This window comes from Arachis ipaensis, chromosome B2 (genome assembly GCF_059453495.1).
Source record: "Arachis ipaensis isolate K30076 ecotype BB chromosome B2, ASM5945349v1, whole genome shotgun sequence".
Lineage (NCBI taxonomy): Eukaryota > Viridiplantae > Streptophyta > Magnoliopsida > Fabales > Fabaceae > Arachis > Arachis ipaensis.
Genome location: NC_142437.1, coordinates 110,600,796 through 110,614,081, shown reverse-complemented (window position 1 = coordinate 110,614,081; position 13,286 = coordinate 110,600,796). Strand labels below are relative to the sequence as shown.

The following is a 13,286-nucleotide window of genomic DNA, read 5'->3' as shown; positions in this document are numbered from 1 at the left end:
TTCATCCGTTCTATTGGCTAAGAATCGATCTAGTCTCCCTTCTCATGCCAATTTTTCTATGACGTTCTTCAGATCGTAGCACTCGTTGGTAGGATGCCCATAGATTCGGTGGTATTTGAAATACTCTGTCCGACTTCTTCCTTTCTAGTGTTTAATCGGGCGAGGGGGTGGGATCTTCTCAGTATTGCATATCTCTCGGTAGACATCCACAAGAGACACCCGGAGAGGGGTGTAGTTGTGGTACTTTCTGGGTTTCTCAGTAGGTTGGTCCTCTTTTTTCCTGGACTCTTTATCCTTGTCCCGAGGTGGGTAGGAGAATCGGGTCTTTGAGGCTTCTCCTAATCGGGAGTTCTCCTCCATATTGATGTACTTTTTCGCCTGTTCTTGTACCTCATTCAGAGATATTGGGTGTTTCTTGGATATGGAGTGGCTAAAGGGTCCTTCCCTCTAGACCGTTGATGAGTCCCATAATTGCTGCTTCTGTAGGGAGATTCTGTATGTCAAGGCATGCTTTATTGAATCTCTCCATATAACTACAAAGGCTTTCCCGATCTCCTTATTTAATCCCTAGCAGGCTTGGAGCGTGCTTGGTTTTGTCTTTCTGGATGGAGAACCTGGCTAAGAAATTCTTGATGAGGTCATCAAAGCTTGTGATCAACCTTGGTGGCAGGTTGTCGAACCACTTTATCGCCGTTTTGGTCAAGGTGGTCGGGAAGGCTTTGCAACGGGTTGCGTCTGAGGCATCCGTGAGGTACATCCAGCTTCTGAAGTTGCTGAGGTGATGACTTGGGTCGGACGTACCATCGTAGGGGGGTCATGTCAGGGGCTTTGATGTCCTTTGGAACTTTAGTCTTCATGATTTCTTTTGTGAACGGGTCTTGGTCCTTGTGGGGGCTATCTCCTCGGTTGGACCGAGTGGTTTTAGTTTTGAGGTCGGCTTCGAGTTTCAACAATTTGTCTTCCAGCTCTCGACGCCGCCTTGTTTCTCTCCGAAGATCTCGTTCAGCTTCGCGCTGACGTTCGGCTTCTTGCTCGAGCTGTTTGACGCGATCCTGCTGTTCACAAATGGCATCTAAAATTTCTGTGTTCTGAGTCTGCTTGTCTCCCTTGGATTGGTGTATGTTCTTTGGGGAGTTTGGTGCGGCATTCGTGTTCTTAAGTGGCATTCTTTCTTCTAATCCCGAGTTGAGGTCGTTGGCTGGGTTGCTTGCCATGGTGATGGGATGACTTCCAGGTTTCCCGGCAACGGCGCCAATGTTCCGATGGTTACCTGAAACAGGGAGGTCGATCTCGGATGAGATCTTTAGATCTGGATTGGGCTACTGCGTCCGACTTGTTAACGTAGGAGATGCTGCGGGTCCTTGTTCATCGGAGGGGGGTGGTACCTGCAAGAGACTCCGATACTTAAGTCAGTACGGGCTTTTGGCAGGTTTTTTGTAGAATTGTAGTATGAGTTATACCTAGGTGCTCCAGTGTATTTATAGCAGTGCCTTGATGATCTTCCTTTGAGATAAGTTGGTTATCTTATCTTATCTTTTGGGGAGGAGATCTTCATCTTTTGTCCGACCGCCCTTTGGTGGGCGGTGGTTCCTTCGCTCTGGGCCTTCTTGGGCCTCTGAGGCGTTTGTCCGAGCTCTTTCCGAAGAGGTCGACGGTTGGCGAATCTTTCGTGAGGTCGGTCCGTTTGTCTTCAGCCAACTCGGCCCTATAGCTCGGACCGGTGTATGAACAGTCAGTCTGTTGAGGACGCTAGCACAGGTTGTGCGAGCGAATAGACATTGTGAATTTTGGTACCTGTGTGTACGCACACCTCTATGCGTAAGCACATGTTTTAAAACTTCTCTAGGGCGTGCGCACGCACACCCCTGTGCGTATGCACACGCCCTGTTTTTCAAATTTAAACTTTGTTTTTAACTATTTTACCTTCCCAACAAGATTATAAGCTTCTATGACACCATTTTAAGACTTTTAGGCTTAATTTTGAGTATGAGAACATGGGAAATAACCTAAGGCTTAGGTTTCGGGTGTACTGAGGATGTGTTTGATGGATGGTATGTGAAGAGTGATTGATATATAAGATGAGAACTGATGAACTGTTGAGTTCGGAATTGAAATGTGAATTGACAGTAGTTGAGATGAGTCGAGGACTCGGGATGGAAATGTTGATTGATAGTAGTTGAGATGAGTCGAGGACTCGGAATGGAAATGTTGATTTACAGTGGTTGAGATGAGTCGAGGACTCGAATGTGCAATGATGAATCATTGATGTATTCAAAATGTTTTCTGAAAAATCATTGAACTGCTGTTTTATACTGAGAAATGATGAGACGCTATGCTCCCGGCAGGGACGGCGGATGGATCCCGCCTGTCGAGGTAGCGGCGGCGGCTTAAGGACGGTGGTTAAATCCCGCTTATGTTGAGATGTGAGGTCTGTGGCAAGAGTATCCCGCTCGCATCCCTTCGGATCAATAGAGTGTGCAGGCACAAAACCCTGGACAGTAATCTGAGCACTATATCTCGGGGGTTCCCAATGACAATTCCGAAGGGCGACATCTCCATGGAGATGTGTCAGGTTGGCAGTTGAACCGACAATGTGATATCACAGCCAATAGGACAGGCATTCATCATATGCATCTTCTACCTGTTTATTTGCTTTGCCGACTTGAAATTGTATGCCTAATTGAATAACATGCGTACTTGCTTACTTGACTACTTGCCTTATATGCTTCTACTTGTGTCTTACTTGCATTGTATATAATTGTGCTTTCTGCTGGGATTGAGGAGGTTTAGAAGGTGGTGGCGATGGGATCACACAGAGGATATGTTGGTGAAGGCTGTAGGACAGCGAAGAACTGTTAGACTAAAGAATCCTTTAAGTTAGAATACCCATTTTATACTGCTAAGGCTTTAAGTTATGTTAAGGTTCGAGTTATGCTTATCTGTTTTAATATGCCTTAAGATTGAAATTTTGTGATGGATATGAAGTTTAGGATTGCCTTTTGTGTCCCGGGGTCTTATATCCTACATTACTAGGCACTATTACCATACTGAGAACCTCCGATTCTCATACCATATTTCTGTTGTATTTTTCAGATGCAAGTTGCAACCCACCTCAGTGAGTTGCTTGGATGGTGACAGAAGTGGAGGATCCTGTTACTCTTGGAGTCTTTTTGATTTATTTTGTTATATATCTCTCACTTTTGTATTTTGTTTTTGGACTAGAGGCTTGTATTGAGAGAGAAAAACTTGTATAAGCTGATTTTACTGTCTAGTTTCTATTAGTCTGTATATGGCTAGCCGGCTTAAACACCGTGAGCCGTGGCTAGATTCTTATGCTATTATACTATTATCTATTGTTATATTACATCTATATCTTGTGCTTTAAGTTATTAGCTTCGATAGTACGTTTGCGCTTTTAAATCCTGTTTTTGAGCTATATCCTTCATCGGACTTCTAGATAATATTAATTCTTTTTATATATTATATGTATGAGCTTAGAACTGTCGTAATCTTTGATTAACCTTTGCTTTACGACGCGAGATAAAGCTTAAGCTAATTAGGCTGTTGCACAAATCGCAGAGAATTACATTGTGAATCTTTTTGCCTCTAATAACCCGGCTGATCCGGAGGAGGAGATTCAACATGTGCCTCTAAAAATTGATGCAGCCACAAACAAAAGGTTGATTCAGCCAGTTTCGGATGCGGAAATCAAGTCAGTAGTTTTCTCTATCAACCCCTTTTCAGCTCTTAGCGATGACGGATTTACAGCTAAATTCTTTCAATACTTTTGGGAGACAATTGAGGATGATCTGATCAGAGCGGTCCAAAATTTTTTCTTTGGAGGTAAAATTTTGAAAGCTTTTAATCACACTCATATCTGCCTTATTCCCAAAGTTGATAATGCGAGCTCTATAAAGCATATTGGCCTATAAGTCTTAATAGTGTTTTTTACAAAATTATCTCTAAGATTTTAGTACACCGAATGCAAACAGTCATGAATAGAGTGATTAGTGACAATCAAAGTGCTTTTGTTAAAGGGAGGCTGATTAGTGATAATGTTCTTATTTCTCACGAGTTTATGCATTTTCTGAAAAATAAGAGATATGGTGACTGTGACCTAGCTCTAAATCTTGATATGAGTAAGGCTTATGATAGAGTTGAATGGTCTTTTGTTTGGGCGATGATGAAAAAGTTAGGTTTTTGCGATAAATGGCTAGATTAGATGAAGGAATGTGTGACGATGATTTCTTACTCTGTTACTGTGAATGGTCAACCACATGGTTATTTTAAACCATGTAGAGGGTTGCATCAAGGCGACTCTCTTTCTCCCTACCTATTTCTATTTTGTGCAGAGGGTCTCTCTCATCTGTTCCACAGAGGAAAACAGAGACAGGATCTTTCTGGTTTGAGACAAAATCACAGATGCCCCGGAATTACCCATATGTTTTTTGCATATGATTCAATTTTATTTAGCAAAGCTACAGAAGGAGACTGCCAAGGCTTACTAAGTATCTTACAGACCTACGAGGGTATAAGTGGCCAAGTGGTTAATCTAGACAAGTCATCTGTTTTCTTCAGCAAAAATACACTACTTCAAACTCGAGACCAATTGTCTAATCTTCTTATGGTTCCATATGTTGGAAATCAAAATAAGTATTTGGGGTTACCGTCAGTTATTTAGAGGTCCAAGAGAGCTACTTTCAACTATATTAAAGACAAGGTCCGTCAGAAAGTCCAACAATGGAAACGAGCTCTACTTTCTCCTAGCGGTCGAGAGATTTTGATAAAGGCAGTAGTTACAGCGATTCCCATCTATACTCTGAGTTGTTTTCAATTGCCTGATACTTTACTAGAGGAGTTACATCGCACTATCTTACAGTTTTGGTAAGGACAAAAAAAATAGAGAGAGAGAAAGATATAATGGATAAGTTGGCAGATTACATGTAGACCTAGAAATCAAGGAAGACTAAATTTCAGAGACCTAAAGGCTTTCAACCTTGCAATGCTTGCAAAACAAGGCTGGAGGCTACTTACTAAATCGAATTCACTGCTTAATAAAGTCTACAGGAGTAAATACTACAAGTTCACAAGTTTCCTGAGAGCAGAGACAAGGAATAACCTATCATAGGGCTGGAGGAGTGTCTTGAAAGGCAGGAAAGTCCAAAAAAAAGGACTAATCTAGAAAATTGGTAGGGAAAATATGGTGAACATTCATACAGATTCATGGGTCAATGACTACACTGCAATTATGCCTATTTCTAATCAAAACACTAATAGAATCCCTCAGTGGGTGTCAAAGCTAATTTTGCCTAACAAAACTTGAGACCAGGATAAAATAGCAAAATTTTCTCAATCAAAAATCACTGAAGCAATCATCAATACTCCTATCTGTGAAGAAGTCGATAAACTAACCTGGATGCAGACTAACAACGGCGGATATTCTGTAGCGTCAGGTTACCAAGTAGCATTCCTCTTCTACCACCCTCCAACGGAGTTCCTCCATGATCAATGCAAGCAAAAAGAGCTTTGGATGAACATATGGAAGATGAAAAGCCACCCTAGAGTAAAAAATTTTATCTGGAAGATGGCTCATGAAGGCTTACCAGTTAACCAAAAGCTGCATTCCAGAATCGCTTCTTCTAACCCGATGTGTATTCACTGCCAAATGGAAGAAGAATCAGTGGGTCATTGCATTTTTGACTGTCCGGACTCAATGGAAGCATGGAGGCTCGCAGAGCTTGAAGTTCCTGCACAACAAATGAAACCATGGAAGCGATGGTTAGAGTTCATACAAGCAACCAGTCTTAGAAGCCACAACTATTCAAGTGATATAGAGCTAGCAGCGAACTTGTGTTGGCAGATCTGGAAAGCAAGGAATGAATTGGTCTTTAATAAAGATCGGAGGATACCTTGGATGTGTGTTGAAGTGGCTCGCCGATCCATGCAGAGAAGATGAAGAAGATGAACTGAGCATGGTGTTCTTCGTGAGAGAGAGGAGAACGAAACTTCTACTGAGAAATTAGGAAAGTTACTTAATCAATGTAATTCAATTATATCATAGTCTTTGTTGAATCTTTTTCAAAATTGGCCCCTATTTGTAGTCCCTAGTGGACTGTTCATTTTACTTTATTAATGAAATATTTTCTTTGAAACAAAAAAAAAACTAGATTTAATTTAGAACTAGAGTTGCGCAAAAATAAAAGTGATATATGCTGTATAAAATATATAAATTAATTCAAAATTTAATATTATATAATTAAAAATTTATACATAACTTTGACTTTAAATAAAATTATAAAAACACTCGATTCAAATTTATTTTTATTTAATTTTATATTATTATCTTTATTTTTGTTCTTTTAAATAGTCATTTTATTTATTTATTTATTTAGATTATATTTAAGCATTATAGTACAAATAAATATAAAATTATTAAATGAAATATAATTTTGAATATAACATTTCAATAGTCAAAATTAATATTTAATTTTTTAATTTAATTTTTTATGACTCATGATAATATTATGTATTTTGAATAATATGATAAAATTAGTATTGGGTTAGCCCAATTAAAAAATTATACTATAAATATGAGTATGATATAATAAAGTGAGATATCCATGATGTAATGAGTATGATATAAATATGGCTCTAATTCTAGAAATTTCTCTTCTATTCTCTCTAATTTTCTATATAGTTCTCTATTTCTTGATACAATTTCGTATCAAATAGTGCTTTCATTTGAACAAATCTCCTGATTTGATGGCATTGAAGATAGTTATCAATAGTTTATTCTCATTGAACAATTTTAGAATTTTCAAGGTACTCCTAAAGAGCAAAGATTATATTTTTAAAAATTTCCAAATACCTCAAAGGCAAGGCTCTAATATGGCTCCGGTTATGGAATAAATTCAATCCAACTGCAATTAGATCAGTTTTTGATATGGCATTTTTGCATCAGTTTGTGCCAAATTCTCGTCCTATACTCCCATTCGAAATTTCTTAAAAGACAGTTTCAGATTTGGATATCATTTTAGCAGAAATTTGAACATATTTGAAAAAAATTCGACCACAACCACAGCAACTCAAATTTTCTTGCCAAGATTCAACAATCTTAAATGCAGATTTGGAGATTGCAGCAACAAAACGTTCAAAATTAGCAGTTTCAGATGAACAAAAATTGAAAATGCAGGGACAAAAATTCCACAAGGAGCTACTTGTGCAACATCCGGATACTCACAGCCAGAATCATCAATCAGCAATCCCAATCCGATAATTCAGGGCAAATCATCAAACTCGGAATTTCCATTACTCAGCAATAATTCAACAGCGCTAGTAATAGAAAATTCAATAATCACATATCTCCGATTCTAGAATTCAGATTCAGAATATAAAATTGCAGAATTGGAATATACAGTAACAAAATTTACAGAATCCGCAATGAATCCAAAACTTACAAAAGAAGTACATATCAAAGGAGAAGGAGAATCTTCAGATTTTAATTTTGAATTTCAATCGCAACAGCAACAAGGAGAATCAACAATATTTACAAATCCTTCACAATTTCACATTCCAGATTCAGTTTTACCAAAATCTTCTCCTCAAGCAGAATTTCAACTCTCAGAACTAACATTTCCAGAGGCACATAATTAATGAATATAATTAGACCAAAGATTAAAAAAATCTTAAAAAATTATAAAAGTCTAATATTTTAGAAATTTATTACCTAATACATATGTTTAGCAAAATAAAAAGAAGAAGAGTTGTGGTCATCAACTAATTCTTCAAATATACTTATGTAAAATATTAGTAAGAATGGAAGAAAAAGAATAAGTGGCATAACATTTTGTAAAAAGAGGAGATAAAAAAGAGGTGTGAGATGAATGCTAATTTATACAAAAAAACATAAGAAGGACTAAAGGAGTAAGTATGAAAGAAGATGATAAATTATATTTTATTACTTAATTTATATATATATATTAAAGAGAAATAAATTAATATTGAAATCATCTAGTATCCTATATAAAAGTAAAGATTAAGAAAATATAAAAAGTATAGAGTAATCTAAAGAAAAATAAATGGCATAAGAGTGAGAAAAAATAAAAAAAAATCCTAAATTATAATACTATATAATAATCATAAGAAAGAGTGAATATAAAAAATAATGAATTATATTTATATTTAATAAAAAGAAATAATATTAATATTGAAGATATATATAGAATATCCTATATAAAAGTAAAGAGTAAAAAAATATAAAAATTATAGAGTAGCTTAAAAAAAATAAATATTATGAGAGTGAAAAAAAAAATAAAAAAAAAAACTTAAGCTATGATAATAAAACACTTGAGAAGTAAAAATAAAAGATCTAAAAGTAATTCAATTAAAAAAGTAATCAACAAATTATGCCAAATACTTACTTATACTGATACTGACCTGGCATAAAATTAAAAGATTAAAAATACATTAAAACACTACCTTCAATTTTATTTTAATATATTATAATTAAATAGATTCAGCCTAAGAAAATAAAAGGAGAAAATCATAATAATTTTGGTGCAACAAAATAAAACGTGAAGATTGGGCGATGGAACGAAGTCACAGTTTGTTTGTTTCATCACTTGAGTGTGAAGCTAAGGGATGAGTGGAGAGACTACTTCATGCAATCACAATCTTGAAGGACTTTGTGCATTTTTTGTTGATGATGACTTACTACAATACCAGTATAGTAGTATATACCACATATTGCACGCAGTGCCCATATCAATTTCATTCATGATGAGTTGTATAACATATGATTTGGAATCTATAAAAGGAACCGATAACATTCTAATATGCATAAATAAAAAAATACCATATTCACTACTCTTCGATACATCTCATTTATCATAGTCATAGAGAATAAGTTGCCTCTCATAATGAAAACCACCCTTATCTTGTGGCTTTACTTGCTACTACCCTTATCCCTATTAAACTTCACTTTCACCATTAACATTGTTACTTCCCAATGTCTTGGCCATCAACAATCTTTGCTACTCCATTTGAAGAACGGCCTCATATTTAACCCAGCTAACTCCAAGAAACTAATTCATTGGAACCACACTGATGATTGTTGCCAATGGAAAGGTGTAGCTTGCAGCACCAAGGGAAATGTTATTGCTCTTGACATAAGCCATGAATTCATCACCGGAGGAAACTTAACTAGTCTCTTCAAACTGCAATATTTGCAAAATTTGAATTTGGCTTATAATGAGTTCCACTTTGGAATTAATTCCGAGTTCAAAAACCTGAAGAATCTCAGGTATTTGAATTTGTCAAATGCTGGCTTCATGGGACAAATTCCAACTAAAATATCTCACTTGTCCAAGTTGGAAACTCTAGATTTGTCTACCACATTCACCTCATCATCACAACATGGTCTAAAACTTGAGAAGCCAAACATTGTAGAGTTTGTGCAAAACTTTACAAGAATGAAAGAACTGTATCTAGATGGTGTTGCAATTTCAGCCAAAGGAGAGGAGTGGTGCCATGCTGTGTCTTCCCTACAAAGTTTACAAGTTTTGAGTATGTCCTCTTCCAATCTCTCTGGCCCTCTTGATCCTTCATTAACAAAGCTTCAATCTCTCTCAGTACTTCAACTAGACCATAACAATTTGTCAAGCCCAGTTCCTGATTACTTTGGGAATTTGTCTGGCTTAAACACATTGCAGCTCAGAAGTTGCGGATTGAGTGGAATTTTTCCAAAAAATATCTTGCGACTACCGTCACTTCAAGTTCTTGATGTGTCTGATAATCAAGGTCTTCATGGTTCCTTACCGAACTTCCCAAATCAAGCATCTCTCAGTCACTTGAATCTTAGCCACACAAATTTCTCAGGTCCTATACCAGATACTATTGGTAATTTGAAACATTTTTCTACAATAGATTTGTCCAATTGCCAATTCAATGGGACACTTCCCAATTCAATCTCAAATCTTGCCCAACTTGTTTATCTTGATTTGTCATTCAATAATCTTACTGGTCCACTTCCATCTTTCAATAGATCAAAGGCCTTGAAAACTTTGTATCTTAATCATAATTATCTGAATGGTACACTTCCATCCACCCATTTTGAAGGCCTTACAAATCTTGTGAGCATTAATTTAGAAGTTAACTCTCTACATGGAAGATTCCCTTCATCTTTGTTTTCACTTCCATCCCTACAACTTCTCTTTCTTGCTAACAATAGATTTGATGGCCAACTTGATGAGTTCCCAAATGGTTCCTCTTCCTCAATAGAGATGCTTGATTTAAGTGATAACAATTTTCAAGGGCATATTCCTATGTCTATCTTTCAACTGAAAAGGCTCAATTTACTTCAACTTTCCACAAACAAGTTCAATGGCACCATAAAATTGAGTATGATTCGTCAAAGGCTACAAAATTTGGCAACACTTGATCTCTCACACAACAACTTGTCAGTTGTGGATGACAATGACATTCCATTTCCCAAGTTGAATAATTTCTGGTTGGCTTCATGCAAGTTGGGTACATTTCCTTCATTTTTGAGAAATCAAAGCACTTTGCTTTATTTAGACTTATCCAGCAACCAAATTGAAGGAACCATACCCAACTGGATTTGGAGATTTGAGTTTTTGGCCGCCTTGAATCTTTCTCAGAATTCTCTAACGGATATGGAAGGGCCGTTCCAAAATCTGAGTTCAGCCATGTTCCTGCTAGATCTTCATGACAATCAATTGCAAGGGCCAGCACACATTTTCACCAAGAACATGGTTTATTTGGACTACTCCAATAATAGATTCAGTTCTATACCAGCAAAAATTGGTGACTCTATTCCTTTCTCCATTTATATATTTTTATCAGGCAACAATTTTCATGAAAAAATCGATGAATCCATTTGCAATATTTCAACTCTTAGAGTGCTTGATCTTTCACATAATGGCTTCATTGGCAACATTCCTGAATGCTTGACAACAAGGAAGAGTAGCTCCCTGAAACTTCTAAGTCTTGCTGGAAACAAACTCAGTGGCCAAATTTCAGATACATTCTCAACTTCTTGTGATCTAAGGCTTCTTGATCTCAATGGAAATCTTTTAGAGGGAACCATCCCAAAATCTTTGGCTAATTGCCAAAACCTCCAAGTCTTAAATGTTGGAAACAATCAATTGATTGATGAGTTCCCATGCTTCTTGAAGAACATTTCTACACTGAGAGTCATGGTCTTGAGGTCAAACAAATTTTATGGACATATTGGATGCTCCAATGTGATTGGCAACTGGGAAAAGCTTCAAATTGTTGATGTAGCTGCCAACAAATTCACCGGCATGTTACCGACAACACTCTTTCAGAGTTGGAAAGCATTGATGTCTGACAAAGATGATGACATGTCAAGGTTTGACCATTTATCTTTTGATATTTATGATAACAATACAAGTTCTGTGACTCTTGAGACTATAACTACAATTTACTCAAAGAAGAGTAAACTGAAGTTAGCCAAAGTTGTTTCTATTGAGCCACTTTATGTGGTGGATCACTTGCTCTCTCATGTCTATGGAGAGGTTTCAAGTCTTCGTAGGTATGCGGATTCAGTTACCATTGTAATCAAAGGTCAACAAATGAAGTTGGAAAAGATTCTCATTGCATTCACTTCATTGGATTTCTCATCCAACCAATTTGAAGGGCCAATACCAGAAGAGATCATGAGTTTCAAAGCACTGCATGCTCTTAACTTGTCTCACAATGCATTCTCAGGCCATATTCCTTCAACTTTGGGAAACTTGAGAAATCTTGAATCCTTAGACTTGTCAATGAATTCTCTGAGGGGAGAGATTCCAACTGAGCTTGCAAGCTTATCTTTTCTTGCCATCATGAATCTCTCCTATAATCATCTTGTGGGGGGAATTCCAACAGGCACTCAAATTCAATCGTTTGGAGCAAATTCATTTGTGGGAAATGAAGCGTTATGTGGACCTCCATTGACACAAGGTTGTGGTGGAGAAGAGCAAGGGTTGTTACCAACATCATCTAAAACTACTAACTCTCATAGTAGTAGTTCAGTTAATTGGAGTTTGTTAAGTGTAGAGTTGGGATTCACTTTTGGATTTGGAATCTTCATGATGCCACTGATTTTGTGGAAGAAATGGAGGTTGTGGTACTCCAAGAAAGTAGATGAAGCTCTATACAAGATTGTGCCTCAACTTGATTTTGTATATGAACGTCGTGGTGGGAAGAGATATAGATCTTTAAGGTGGAAGCCTTATTGATTGTTGTTTCACTTTAATTTGTATGATGTATGTATGTTGTTGTTTTCTTTTCTTTTCTTTTCTTTTTTTTCTTATCTCCCTTTAATTTGTGTGTGATCAGTATAAAAATAAGAACTGTGTTAGTTAGGTTGAAGCTAGCCGTTGGTAGGCCGTATGAGTTATGACCATAATAGTTTTATTTGAAGCTTTTCTTTTAGAGTTAGCCTTAGAAGTGAAGAGAGATTGATTACACGAATGTTTAATTTGCGTGTGTTATATTACATGAATGTCTGCATGACTGCATGTGGTATTATAAGTGTCCTGTAAATTAAATTAAATCAATGAATTGCATGATTTTTACAAAACGAAAATGTCAAGGAAACAATAAAAGAGAATTAAAATCAGTCAAAAAAGTTATCTTATTTTATATTTATTAATTATTTTTAAAATAAATACATAATATTAAATGTAATAAATATATCATTTTAAATATGGTATATATATAAAATTATAAGTTAAGTTAAAGGAAAAGTATAGGGTACCAACATATTATCTGCCAACTTCTGCCAACTCTTATTTATAATTGTGTTTCATAGATGTGTGTTCGTGGATGTGTCTAATAATTAATATATTTTAAATACATATATAAAGAGACACATCCAGAAAATATATCTATAAAGACACTTCTATTAAACACAGCTATAAAAAAGACATTTTTATTAGACACATCTACGAACATACTTCCATAAAACACAATTATAAATAAGAGTTGGCAGATGTTGGCAGATATGCTGTTGGTAACGTAGCGAAACCGATAAGATAATTTTAAATTATTGTATTCTCAACATTACTTTTTACCAAAAAAATTTTGTCTAACGCCATTTTTTTTATCAATAACATCCCGCAAAAAGTGGATAAACAATTATAACTTTGTGAGGGTTAAGAATTTGGGTTGTTATTATAAAAAAAACAGTTAGTTAGTTATTGATAAAAAAAATTAATTTTCAATTTTTTTCAAGAACAAAATAACATTGAATAACAATG

The 13,286-nt window shown here is 36.0% G+C and overlaps 1 protein-coding gene across 1 annotated transcript; it reads left to right on the top strand.

The window, feature by feature from the left end:
- Positions 1 to 8,909: 8,909 nt before the first annotated feature.
- Positions 8,910 to 12,505, top strand: LOC148575211 (receptor-like protein 6). The gene has a single exon (XM_088504164.1). The coding sequence runs from the start codon at positions 8,919 to 8,921 to the stop codon at positions 12,261 to 12,263; it is 3,345 nt and encodes a 1,114-aa protein (XP_088360290.1). The 5' UTR covers positions 8,910 to 8,918; the 3' UTR covers positions 12,264 to 12,505.
- Positions 12,506 to 13,286: the final 781 nt, after the last annotated feature.

Bases quoted from the DNA above. Each gene is read 5' to 3' on its own strand.
- LOC148575211 (XM_088504164.1), top strand. From the start codon at position 8,919: ATGAAAACCACCCTTATCTTGTGGCTTTACTTGCTACTACCCTTATCC.